Source organism: Schistocerca gregaria, chromosome 7 (assembly GCF_023897955.1).
Source record: "Schistocerca gregaria isolate iqSchGreg1 chromosome 7, iqSchGreg1.2, whole genome shotgun sequence".
Taxonomy (NCBI): domain Eukaryota; kingdom Metazoa; phylum Arthropoda; class Insecta; order Orthoptera; family Acrididae; genus Schistocerca; species Schistocerca gregaria.
The window spans coordinates 208600704-208615051 of record NC_064926.1 but is presented as its reverse complement, the minus strand read 5'-3'; the positions used below and the strand labels follow the sequence as shown (position 1 = coordinate 208615051).

Genomic DNA, 14348 nt, shown 5'->3' with positions numbered 1-14348 from the left:
TTAGTGTTGGGTAACACTTACACATGGCAACACAGTGACCTAATGAAAGCTTATTTTATTATTGTTTAGTTAAATATTGACTTAGGTCATGTAATGTAAGTTTGTTTTATCATTGTTTAATTAAACTAAAATCAAACTCCGATTTTGCTCATTTGTGTTTACCTTGGTAACATAAAGGCAGCTGTTCTTTAAATGTGTATAAAGTACACCGTGTGCTTGCTTGTATTATGAAAAACGGCATGCCCTCTTGAAGGTAAGGGATAAATCATATTCTGGGAATGTCACAGGGTGGAATGGGGATCTCATGGAGGGTAGAAGTGCAAGGGAAAGTAGGTCACTGGAATGTGATCATACAATTCCCCAGGTGTGTAAACTGAAGAACGAGCCAGTGATTCCCCACTCTACCTATCCCACTACGCCACAAGAAGCAACTAGTTGGAGTTCCATGAATTTATGTTGACCCTCTGCGGCACGCCTTATGAATTGCTGGTAATGCTGTGCACAGAAATGCCACGAGTGTTTATTTTGCACAAAGTACATTAACACTGAATGAACTACAGATATGATTTACTAATAATCCTAACACAAGAAATCCATATGGACAGAATCTATATAAATCTCTGCACACGGTGATGCACTGCTAAGGGGTCTATTGATTCTTAGTCTTCCAGTATGGCAGCTACAGCATTTCTCTGGGCAAGGAAACTTCCAACAAATACGAGTACCCTCATTTTTCATTTTGCTGACTGATCATACCTCCCCCAGCATTTCCCATCCAGTTCTCTTCTGTGTGTAGACAAACTAACCTCATTAAGCTTGTATTTAAATAGTGGAGTTATTTATTAAATTAGTACTTATTTGCAGTTGATAAATGTGCTATTACGTAAAAATTCAACAGCTGGAGCTGTCAACTGTCTACCATACTGAAGAGCCTGTCCGAAATATAACATGCTGTAAATAGATATCACCGTCTCCACTATCACACTGGTTGGAATACTTTTCACAGAATGTAGGGTATCAAATGCATCACCCCAGCCTTAGCTCTCCCAACATCTGAAGAGTCCCTGAGACTTAAATTGTTTCCCTCTGCAACAGAAGTAGGTGACCTGGAACTTCAGATACTTCAACATAAATCAAGCACAGATGTACCTCAATTGCTGTTCTAGATTTGAACATCATGAGTCCCATTGCCTTAGAAGTATTCACACTCAAATTGGAATGTACACTGTGGATGTGAGCTAAGTTGCTCCACTCAGTGCAGCCCACTCTACAAGTGCCAGCAACTCCTGAGTTTAAGAGATTTATGCAGTCTACTAGTAACACAAATAATGGTGAGAGAAGTGGAGTAACTTTCTGGTCATTCATTGATACACATCAAGCGACACCACCACCCAACGCTACAAAAGTCGCTGACAATATCACACGTATTAAATTATACACTTTTCAGTCATCGTTTCTACAAACACATTTTACTTATAAGCTCACTTGACAAGTGCAAAAAAGTGCTCATTTTACAAACTGAAAGTAATTCCACTACATAACCACAAGTTCAGTAAAATTATTTTGTCTACTCAAGTACAAGAACTGGACATGAAATGCTGGGGAGGTAAAATGAAAAGCAATCAGCACTCATAATAGGGGAAGTTGCATTTCATGGAAGAATGCTACAACTGCCATACAGAATAATTACAAATCAATTTACTCTCTAACAGTGTAGTACAGCATACACTGATTTAGAGAGGTTCTGTCCACGTGTGTTTCTTGAGTAGGCATTATTAGTGACATCTGTGTTCCACATAGTGTTGTTACACTTTCTGGCAAATAAACATGACTTCGGCATGTTTGCACACTGTCACCAGTGAGACATAAGGTATGCTGCAGAGACTTGGAATAACTGTTTAAAACACCCTGCAATTTTTTCTTGTAATGTAGTGGAGTTGAGAGAGTGCTTGCTCTTCAGTTTTCAGACCTATAAAAGAGGGAATTGCATAACCACAATCTGGTGACCTACCTCCTCTCGCACTTCTAACCTCCACCCCTGACCCTCCACCCTATTACACGACCGCAACACAATTTATGCCTTAATATAGCTCTATGCACTTTGACATGGTTCACACATTTAATATTTGTTCTCAACAAATTTCATTTAACAATTAATACGAATTTTGTGCCATAAGCACTGTATCTAATCATCTGAAATTTTTACATCCATTGCATGTTGAAACTATTACTGCTACAGGAAAAATGAATTGCCCTATTCTTGTCGGAAATTGAATGTAGTTTAATATAGCACAAGAAAATATTTCTGCTAGAAATGGTGGTTTTCAAGTTATTCACGAGAAACATAAAATAGTGACCTTTAAACTCCTCTCCCATTCCCAGACTCACATCCCATTGGTGGGGACTTTTAGTATGTTGTTCATGACATTCCCTCCTACAATTGTAAACAAATAAATAAACAAATAATAAGTAAATTGCGACTACACAATTTTGTATTACTAACTTTCCTTTGTTGACTGGACTAAATGTTTTACTTTAACACTCTCACATCCTAATTCAGTGCACCTATCCTCGATTTCGATGTTCACCATGTGCACGTGAAACTTGTTCATATTTTCCGCGTCAATGGTGCAGACCATCAACGACTATAAAGGTTATCAGCCAATAAACAATAGTTGTGTAAGCACTACTGATAACCTTTGTTAGTTAATAAACTACTAACCAGCCAAGACTGGCCAAATACCTTGAGGAAATTTGCCCAACGTCATAACAGGAACACACAGAAAACCTAAATCTGGATGGTCAGATGGTGATGATGACGATGATGTGAACCCTGCTTCTTCCAAATATAATTTCAGTTACTGTATCCATCACTCCTTATCAAGTTAAAGTGAGCAAACAGATACCTGTAGTAAACCAGATGCTCCTACAAACTGCATGAGCTGCCCAAACAGTTCAGATCTTCTCTTTGCATGAAATGAGCTGGAGCAATGCAACAGTTGCTATCACTTGGCTGACGAGCAGAACAGTTTAGCTCTATGTTAACCTTGCTATGTAAGAACCTTTCTTGCATCACAGAAGAAAATAGTTATGGCGTACAGAATCTACATCTGCACGACAGCACTGCAGTTCACACTTCAGTGCCTAATAGCGAGTTCATCGAAGCGCTTTCAAATTATTTCTTTATCATTCCTCTCTCAAATAGCGTACAGCAAAAACAAACTATGTACACAGGTGTCAACAAAATATTTTTACTTTTGGACGAGAACTATGGGGATTGAAATGTCATGATAAACATCTTGATGCAACAAAAAGCACCTTTGTTTTATTGATTGCCACCCCCACTTGTGTATCATATCCATGATACTCCCTCCCCTATTTTGAGATAATACAAAATGAGCTGTCTTCCTTTAAAAAAATTTTTATGTCCTCTGTCAATCGAATTTGGTAAGTATCCCCTACTGTATAGAACTATTCCATCAGAGGACAGACAAGTGTAGTGTGCACTTTGTCTTCAGTAGACATGCTACACCCTCCAAGTGATCTGCCAATAAAATACAGTCTGTGGAGGTTCACTATGTATTGGGATATTGGTTTTCCCACTGAAATGCCAAATATTAGATTAGTGCATAAGTTTGTAGTGTCTTTGTTTCACATGATGGTATTCTGGTTGCTTTGGGTTTATTTATTGATTGCAATTTTTTATTTGATTTTAAATACAGTCGTTTTATCATTTGGAGATGGTGAGTGGAGCTGTGGACATTAGAACATGGAGTGACAAGTGGAGAAATCTGAACATTTCTGATATATCCATCTGCTGACTTCAGAAGAGGGGTGACAGCTGCAGAGGCAATTAAGAACATTTGTGCCATGTATCGAGTTTATGCACTGAACAGATCACAGCAAGAAAATTGTTTTCTCATTTCAAGAAGCATTGTGACTCAAGAAGACCTTCGGGGTTTAATGAAGATCATTTAAACGCATTCATTCACAATGATCCATGCTAGTGAACTCGATAGCTGGAAGGTATGATGAACTGTGACCACTCCACTATTGTGCGATATTTGCATGCAATGGGGATGGTTCAAAAATCAGGTGTTTTATTACCACATGTTCCAAGCCAAAATCACAAATATCAGTGCGTATCGTTGCTTGCTTGTAATCAACTGCCTTGTGAACAACTCCAACCATACCTATCTTGTATCATTACTGGTGATGAGAAATTGTGTATTTATGCTAATATAACAAAATGAAACAAATGACTGAAGCCCAACCAAACCTGTATGCACCCAGAAAAGATAATGTTATGCATCTGGTGGAATAGTAATTATGCGGAGCACTATGAATTGCTTCCAGGAGGTGTAAGCATCACTGCCGAATTTATTGTCAGCAACTGAGACATTCTGTAGGCACAATCCAAGAATAATGCTCAAGAAGATTGTGTGAAGAAACGCTACTCCACAATAACACCCACCCTCATTCTGCCAGAATGACAAAAAATACTATACAGGAGTTGAGCTGGGAAGGCATTCCATACCCACCTTATTCATCTGATCTTGCACCCTCAGATTTTCACCGTTTCCACTCTCTTCAAGAGGTCTCCTTCTGGATGAATGTCCCCTTCGAGCACTGACTAACAAGTTCTTCACCTCAAAACAACATGATTTCTACAGTCACAGAATCAAAAAGTTATCCCAGCATTGGTAGACTGTGGTAAATGGTGAAGTAATATCTATTATTAATGACTTAATGCTCTGCTATGTTTATTAAACTTATGGAAAAAGGCTATGAGCTCATGCAGCAACCAAATAAAATATATTTCATAATGACTTTGGTCAATCTCCTATACTACCAGGATATATCAGATTTGAGAACTCTTAACAATATTAGTTACAACAGTAGAGTCAAACAAGAATGGAGATCCAGCTCTATGTAAAGCTCTCTTATACCAGAAGTGAAAGTACTCCCAGCCCATCTGCAACCAGCTTAACTCATGCCAATTGACCAGGTCCTCCAACTCAGTTTAATCATTTTGGCACTTTTATTAATACTCCACTGTATCCTTATTAAGACTGTGTCAACTAGTTCAAAGCTATCTGCAATAAAACTTTTCCTCATATATGACCACATCAACTTGTTTTATAGACTAACTTTTGGCTCCTGTTGCAAAACAACATCCTCACAAACTCAGAATTAAGATATGGAAGCTTATGCTTGAACAGATTACAGTACCAGTTACATCATCCTGTTTTCTGTTTTCATCTAACCAAATATGACTAAATGGAGCTCTGAAAATAAAATTGCCCACCATTCATAAGGTCACTGTATCAGTCTTTTCTTATCTCGTGGGAAGGAAACAGGAAGATAAATAAGGGTTTTTCACCCTGCCAACATTAAGATCACTAGCTAGGATTGTGGAACGACACTGGCAGTGGCCTTTCAAATAAATTCTTCCAACAATTTAGGGAAAACACAGAAAACCCAAATTAGAAAGGCTGGATGGGACTTGAACTGCCAGTGTGTTTACCACTGCATCACCTCACTTGTTCTATCTTTTGTAATATAGTAAAGTATTTCCTTGTTCCATCGAGCATTCATTAATCTGGCTTCATGTCCTGCCCCCCCCCCCCCCGCCCCCCCCCATCTTTATATTCATTACAGCCATAATCACTTCTTCCATGCAAGTCTTAGTTTTCAATGGTTTTCACATACAATTGCATGTATTGCTGCTATAAATAGAAACTGATAACACACTGTTGCAGACACACAGCATTTCAGAACATTTACTCTCTCTCTTTTTTGTGCCCATTGCCCTAATACAAAATCTCACCAACTGGTTCATAATTGTTAATATATACTATTTTCTTTTTGATGGTGTGATAATACATTATTTTAACCTGACTGTGACTGAGTTTCATACCTCACATCAAACTTGTTCAAAGTTTTTCCATTAGTTGTTATTTACCGGCACTAGAGGCAAATACTACAATATCATAAACAATATGAAAGTGGTTCAGGTATGTTCCATTAGTGTATTCTGCTTGTTCACATTTTTAGATTATGGATCTGAAGACTTCCTCTACGATGGTCAAGACCAGTGTTGGTGAAATTGGATCTCCTTGCCTAAAACATCTTCCTTTTCTTAATTCGTTCTACCCAATGAAATTCAATAAAATCAACAGCACTGATACATAAATTCTTCAATATACTATCAAAACTTACAGTAAGACCTTATTTCTCATGAGCTGTTAGCACAGATTTTTTTGAAATTTAGTTAAAAGTGAATTCCACACAAAGTGTTAATTAATTTTCATTATTCTACTCCATCATTGCAAATGGACCACTGTACAACTTATTATTATAAACATGGTTTTCTTTTGTTTAAGTAAAAGCTAATTTTCTTTTACTGTACATTAGGTGATAAATTTGGTGGAATCTTTTACATTAGGGGGAGTGAGAAGATATGTCTATGGATATTCTTTTTTTTTTCCTCTCTTGTTAGTGCCCTTTCTTGTGAAATTGAACAAGTACAGTACTGATCTAGGTTTTGAAAATTGTCTTCCTTCACAGAAAATCTGCAAATTAAGATTCAATGTGCTGAACATCCAAAGCTGAGTAACATACCACTTACATTAAAAATCTGCATTTAACTTTGCAAGTTCCTTTTGCAGCTCTTCACCTTGAATTTTAACCATCTTAAATGCAGCAACCCTTCCACACACCTTCCCATTCTACGTACCTCACAGGGCTTCATACATCTTATATGGCCTAACGTTCAGACTTCCATTATTGTCAATGTTCGCTAACTGTTTTTTTGAGTTACCTCTTCAACTAAAGAAACGTTTAAAGAAATCTTGGACTGCATGAACAATTTTCTGTGCACTTTTAGATGATGTGTCACCTCTCATCTTAAATTTGTTTTCTTCATATGTTCACTGTTTTCCATCAGTTCTATAACCAATTTTCTTGCTTCTTTTCACATTTCCTCAAAGATATTTCCAAATCAATTTGTTTAATTAACAGGTCTCTATTCTGTCTTTATTATAATTTTCTTAAAACTCTTGCCTTCACTTACATAGTTGCCTTGTTTTATTTTCAGATTTTCTTTTAATTTGTCTTTGTCACACCTATACCATAATCCACCGTTTGCTTGAGAATTGTGCTTAAATAATTGTTTCTTCTTTGGTGCCAGTAGGTCTATAATCATCTTCATAAGCACAGAAGTTGTGCTTAATTTTTATGCTACATCTCCTGATTTTTCTTGTATTCTCTTAACGTAAATTTATTTTGATTAAATTACCTACCTAATATAAAAAAGTTATAAGATTAGTCAACGGAAGATGATAGGTGTTACATTCGTTGAAACACTGCATTATTTTGATGAATTCATGAGATGAAAATCTAAGAACTTAAAATGATTTCAATTCTCTTGGAAAGACAACATGATCATAACTGTCTAATGTATGTTTTTGAGACAGGTCTACAAAATGTAATCATTAACACTCATTTTTTGGACTCTTAAATTTAAACAGTTAGAATGCCACATAATCAAAAGTTTTACATATGTTTTTACTGTTGGATGAGCAATACTTGAAAACTTTGTTTTGAACAAATTTTCCAGATATTGTAAAGTTCGGTATGTTTTCCAGATATTGTAAAGTTCAATATGTTCCATTATTAAATGCAGCAATGATCTGCTAAATTACATGACTTCTTTTTTCTGAAGCAATATCCTTCAACAGCAGTTCAGAACATAATCAGTCATGCTTAATACATTCATATGCACAAGTAAAGCTGATCTCAATCCCAAGTTCGTTTAGTACACTGTGGTACTTTACTAGATAAGGTCCTACTGAAATGTGTACACCAGTAACTGGTGATGCACAAATTTAGAGCTGTGGTGCTAATGAGAAGTGATGTACACCTCATGTCACCTTGTACACAGGGAATTTTTTTACTGATATGTAAAATCCTTCACACTAATCTTTTTTTCGTAAGTCTGAAATTTCATCTACAGCACTGTCTAAAATGCCACTGTTTGAATGTAATAAAGAACAACAACAACAACATTTTTAAATAGTACACAAAGAAAGGATCACCACTGAGACAGCAGTGTGTGCAAGCAAATATAAAATGGGAAGTCACAGTATTGCTAAAACTATAATTATAAAACTTTAAATAAGTATGATTTCATATGTAAGTGTGTAGAAAGGCCATGCATCAAACACGTACTTAATACCAACCTAAAAAAAAAAAAAAAAAAAAAAAAAAAAAAAAAAAAAAAAAGGTACTTTGCTAATAGAAATGAAAATGACGAAAAATGAGCCTCTTAAAAGAATATAGCCTACTTATATGAATGGATGTTCCTTGAGCTGTTTCAATTGTCTCAACATAATCAGAACTGAGCATAGCAAAGAATTGATGATGTGAGTGAAGTTACAGAAGTGACTTCTAGTGTATACATGTATATACAACTAGAAGTAATTAGCCATGTAACATCAGAAGATTGGGTTTCATTGTCTGTATGCATATTTAAGACATACATCTTTTTTCTCCATATAAGTAGCTTACTTCCGTATAATGTGCAAGACTATTTATGATTTAATGAAGTGCCTTATGTCATACCACAGTGCAAAATGGCTAAACAACAAATAAAAACTGCACTATGAGTACTCTCAGCACTTTTATACTGCACCTTATGCAAAATAATGCTTCAATATTGTTGTCACACAACTTCTGTTATCAAAAGTAGGGCTGACAAAAATAAATTCAAGATCAGTTTGCAGCAAAACATCATGCAAATCATCATCCTATATAATGAAGAAACAAGTTTATAGAAGAACAAAAGGTCTGGTGTTAAATATATTTAAAATAATATTTACACGGAGTATATGCACTTTTTCTTAGATACAAATTTTGATGTGGGCAAAGAGTATACAGGAATCAAGTTTCGTGTCTTTCAAACAAGGTCCAAATGGAAATGGTTTGTACTTCATACTGGGCATCTATACAAGTAGCCCTCAGTACAGGCCGTCTATTCCTTTACCGAGGTGTTTAGGAATTTAATCATTCACACGATGATAAAGCAACTGGATACAGTACAGAGAAATGAACTAATATTCAGCAATGGAAACTCCATGCAGGAATATGAACAATGTAGGAAAAGATAGATTGCTACTTACTATAAAGATAACATACTAAGTAGTAGACTGCAAAATTAAAAGACACTTACACTTAAGCTTTCACCCACAGCTTTCTTCAAAAAAAGAGAAACACACATCATTCATTCACACTATCAAGCAGACCTCATGCACACATGACTGCCAACTATGGTAGCTCGGGCCAGAATGCAATCTGGCCTGAGTTGTCCAAGTTGGTGTCATATATGTGTGAGGTCTGCTTGCTAGTGTGAATGGTGTGTTTCTCTATTTCCAATGAAGGCTATGGCTGAAAAAGTGTCTTAATTGTGCCAGTCTGCAACTTTATGGTAAGTAACCATCTATCTTTTCCTACATTGTAAATATTCAACAATGTCTGTTACAATGTTGTCATACAGAATATTGTTTAATCATTAAGTTTATAACCAAACAGAGATAAATGAACTAGAAACCCGATGTCTTCAGAACCCTGCAGATCTAAAATGACAAGAAAAAGTGCACACACAGTAAAAGTCACCAAAGGGAAAGTACTGAAGCAAAATAAGTGTTTTAAAATACGTGGGGTATACTTAAAAATAATTACTCATTCATTACAGAAGCTGAATTCAACTCTACTAGATTGTACTCATGCTGAAAGAGAAATGCTGCAAAAAGAGATGGCAAATATAATAGTATGACAGTATATGACAGGTTATACTCTGGAAGTGTGTACCTGTTTGAACATCCTGATCCAGAAATTGTTACTTTTTTCCTAAAAGACAAAAGAATATCACACATTTCATCAGCATGACAAATCAAAAATATTTTTACACTTACTTAACTCATTAAACACTATTATGTCATGTATCAGTACTGTGTATTGACACAAAATAAACTACTTACAAGTTCATATAATTGTAATTGTCTTAATCTGGATTCAGTATTTGGTTTCGGTAACTGAAATTGTAGACTGACCACATAAGATCATCTTCTGGATATTACGATTTTGTAAAACTTCAGAAGCAGTGATAAGAGATGAAATTTTGCCACTGCATGATACCTGTAGTATTGTGTTTGCATTTTGTCGTTATTGTAGTCTCCAGTCCAAAGACTAGTTTGATGCAGCTCTCCATGCTAGTAAAACCTACATAAATTTGAACATGCTTACTGTATTGAAGTCCTATATTTTCTTTATTCATCTCCATTACCAAACTATCTCCTCTTTGATAGCTAAGGACATATCCTTTAAACATGTTCTTTTAGTCAAGTTGCGCCATAAGGCTACTTCCTCCCTGATTTGTTGTCAAATATATCTACCCAACCATCAGCATTCTTCTGTAAATCAAATTTCGAAAGCTCACATTCTTTTCTTGTTTGTAATGCTTACTGTACATAACAATAGTGTCCACATATCAATCAATAGTTACAGCAGAGGTCCTCCACCTCTCTCCTCTCGGCTGAACAGTCAATAACCTACTATGTTTCAAGCCTAAACCTTTTATTTGCTCTGACATTCCCACTGTTATACAAACTGAATTAAACAATGAAAAGTATAAGTTGGAATAACACCAACATTAAGAAAAGGGTAGCTACTCACTGTAAATATGGCATGTTGAGCTTCACAAAGGCATAGTGAAAAGACTGTTACATACATTCACACAAGAAAGCACAACTTGCACATACAACCAATATCTCTGGCCACTCTGACCAGAATGCAGCTGAAACATGTCAAATGGCAGCAACAGTACAGACTGGATAAGGTGATCTTAATTACAGGGCAACATGATAGATAATCACAGCCTACCCAAAACCCTTCCCACCCCTCCTAATGTGATGTTTCATCATCCACTCAACTTCCACAACATCCTAGTCCATCCCTATGCCATTCCCAATCAATCACAACTCCTCGCAAAAACAAGACCTGGCCAAATCCACTCGCCCAACACTTCCTGCTCCAGTTCTGTCAGGGTCTTACTCTTATTCTACCCCATCAGATGTTGAGCAAGCCATGTCGTATAGCATCGCTACTGTAATCATTGCTCAGCATTTTATATTGGTATGGCTACCAACCAGCTGTCCACCAGAACGAATGCCCTCCGCCAAACAGTGCCCAAGAGAAGAGTGGGCCATACTGTGGTACAACATTCAGCTGTACATAACATGATAAACTTCTATGGCTGTTTTGCGACCTAAACCATCTGGACTCTTTCCTCTATTACCACCTTTTCTTAACTGCTCAGATGGGAGCTATTTTTACAACATATTTTCCACTGCCAAAATCACTCCTCCAGCCTCATCCTATGGTAACCTATCATCCCCACACCCTGCACCCAATTGTTGGTGCCCTCTCTGTACTATCACCTCCTTCCAGTACATGTCCACTCACCCTCAGCATGATCTGCACTCTGCCAATCCACTTGCTAGGTTCTTAGCCTTCCCCCCTCCCACCCCAAAGCTTCCCGACATTGCACATGGCAGCCTTGTCCTACCACCTCCAGCTGCATGTTCTTCTAGGCAGCTTCAATTCCTCTACCCCACCTACACCCTGATACACCCCTCTTCCCCCACCCTACTCCAGACTGTTGCTCCCATTTGACATGTTTAAGCTGCATTCTGGTTGGAGCGGCCAAGAGTGGTAGTGCACGCGCACACTGTGTGTGTGTGTGTGTGTGTGTGTGTGTGTGTGTAATTCTTCTATACCCTTTCAACTTTGACTGATGTAAATGGCTGAAAAATATCTTGAAGCCTTCCAGTTATTCTTCTGGGAATTATTCTACCTAGAAGTTCTAACCAATTCTACTGCATTGTCAGTACGACATATGAGTGGCTAAGCTTCTCTACAGATTCCCTACATAATTTCAGTAACAAAGCCTGACTACAGTACAATGCAATTTGTTTCTGACTTAAAATTTGTAATATACTTAGTCCACGACTTGTTCTGATGAAGTAACAGTATTTTAACTAAATTTGATGCCGCAATATTCAGAGGTATCCCCAATCTCCTACTTGTCTATTCCAGGACTTGGCACAGATTTTATATCTCTCCAACTGTCTATAATTATGCACATTCAGGAACCTCAATCTGTGTGTGTGTTCTACAAATCAACATGAAACCCACCAAGTATCGTTACTTCACTAACACAACAGTAACATGAAATAAAATAAATGTGCATTACACTTTTCATACCATCATTGCAGACATACATACTACCCACAAACATTCTAGAGTGTGCACTTCTTATCTCTAATAATAGTATTTGATGAAACAGTATCTCCCATCCAGAAATCTACAGTAAGTTTATGTACATTCATTACACTTGGTGAAGTGTGCCTGATATGCCAGAAACCATACAAAAACATTCTCTGTGTAAATTCAATAGCTTTGAACAACTTCCACTAGGGAATGCTGTATTTAATTTATTACAGAGCCATTGGTTGTGAATACTCTACATTTCTTTTCCTTTGAATCTGGTTCTGCCCAATTCCTCTTTGTCATAAACTCAAGGTCTGTCTAACTTTGCACGTATATAATCTTATTTTATTACTAGCATTAGCACTATAGTATAAAAGTCTTTCATACTGTCAGCTCATTTCATTACACAACATTTCAATTGAATCTACAACTTTGCTTCTTTACATGTCTGTAAATCTGGATCCGAAAATCCCATTCAATATTTACAACATTATTATGATGTCAGTGTAATTTTTTGACGAATTTCATCTTCAGGCATTTGTGTATTTTCACAATATACTTTGTGTAGCATACAACCATGATGTTCAATAAATGGCTTAAAAATAGATTTAAAACGGGAACTTATCGAGCTTAGGGGGTCAAAATTTTCGAACGAAAATATTTCTTCTCACTTTTTGATCAGTTAGACTATGTCCTGATACACAAAGCTAGATATGGAAGATTAAAATTATAATCTTGCAGACGAAAGTGTTTCTTGGGTTCTATACACATCCTATTTTAATGTTGAGTTTTTACATGTTCTTTATTTGACAAACTACGAAATGCATTGGGGCTGAAGAAAATAGTAGCAGCACTACTTTAGTTCAAGCAGGTGGCTGTCGACCTTTTAGTTTGGGCAATAAATTTGCTGGGAATACAAATTCACCATTAAAATTATTATATTACACTATACTTACTCTGGCACAACAGGTGGGTCCACTGTAGGCTGAGAGGTCGGTGTTGTCTGCGATGCTTCTATTGCGCCTGATGGCAACGTCAGATTTAACTTATTTTTTGACATTTTGACGATAACCGACTGCTGGTCGTCGGTTAACAGTGATTCTCAACCCAACACCTATACGCACCACAAGTAAATGAAGATCCCAACCTGTACCACGCAACATACGAGATGTTGCTCCTGAATAATTGTAAAACTCTGACAGGTCTTGCAGTTGAATTACTTGCGGTAATCGCGCTCACAAGTTCATTCTTTCACACGACGTAAAAAGCGTAACACGCCCATGTTGGCGACGTATCACAAATTCTTTACGGATAGAATTCGTATGATACTACGACTACTAGATTATACAAGCATTTAACATATCCCGTTCAGTATTATTCAAGCAACATACACACCGGGATTCACCACGCATTTGTCTCGGCGTGACAGTACTAAAATCGTAAACATTCCAGCCAGTGCGAACACAAGAACTACTACTACTTTTTTTTGTAATATTTACGAACGATTGCGAAATAGCAAAGATGATCTCTATGACACCAACACACAGATATTACGCATCCAGATTTACAGCCATTAAAAAACAACTAGATTTCCGTGTATCCGGTTAGCTATACTACGGGGCGTATTTTTAAAAGCAGCACGCGAGAGTTCAATTCAAAGAATCAGAAACACAAGGAAAGCAGAACAACAAAAAAGGGCACTATGGTCGGTGAAAGCACAAAGGTACACCCAGAGATAAAGGGCGGTCCACACGCAAAAGCCTGCGCACATTAAATTTGCGTAGGTTAGCGAATGGAGTGAAGATTTGCGCAGATACGAGATAGGTGTGTTGGAGTTTTTAGTAAAATTGCTCAAATATATGAGCACAAACCAACTCCGCGCAGACAAATTGTACCGTGTGGGTACGATATTGCCGCAATTCTGACGCACGTAATGTGTATGAATCAGCTATTTGTCCAGCCTAGTGTTTCTCGCCTTTGCATATCTACACAGTGCATTGTAAAATGGTAGACGTTAT

At 37.0% G+C, this 14348-nt stretch overlaps 1 protein-coding gene across 2 annotated transcripts in view; it reads right to left on the bottom strand.

Moving 5' to 3' along the window:
• The window catches only part of LOC126281223 (dual specificity mitogen-activated protein kinase kinase dSOR1), an 84540-nt gene extending 70538 nt beyond the window's left edge, over positions 1–14002 (bottom strand). Inside the window, exons 1-2 of one of the 2 annotated variants that reach the window (XM_049979975.1) lie at positions 13287–13996; positions 9871–9909 (exon numbers count right to left, since the gene is read on the bottom strand). In XM_049979975.1, the coding sequence (XP_049835932.1) occupies positions 9871–9909; positions 13287–13390 (143 nt within the window). In that variant the 5' untranslated portion in view covers positions 13391–13996. Of the gene's footprint in view, positions 1–9870; positions 9910–13286 lie in introns of both variants that reach the window. The other variant, XM_049979976.1, reaches the window with a different exon arrangement.
• Between the last annotated feature and the right edge of the window lie 346 nt (positions 14003–14348).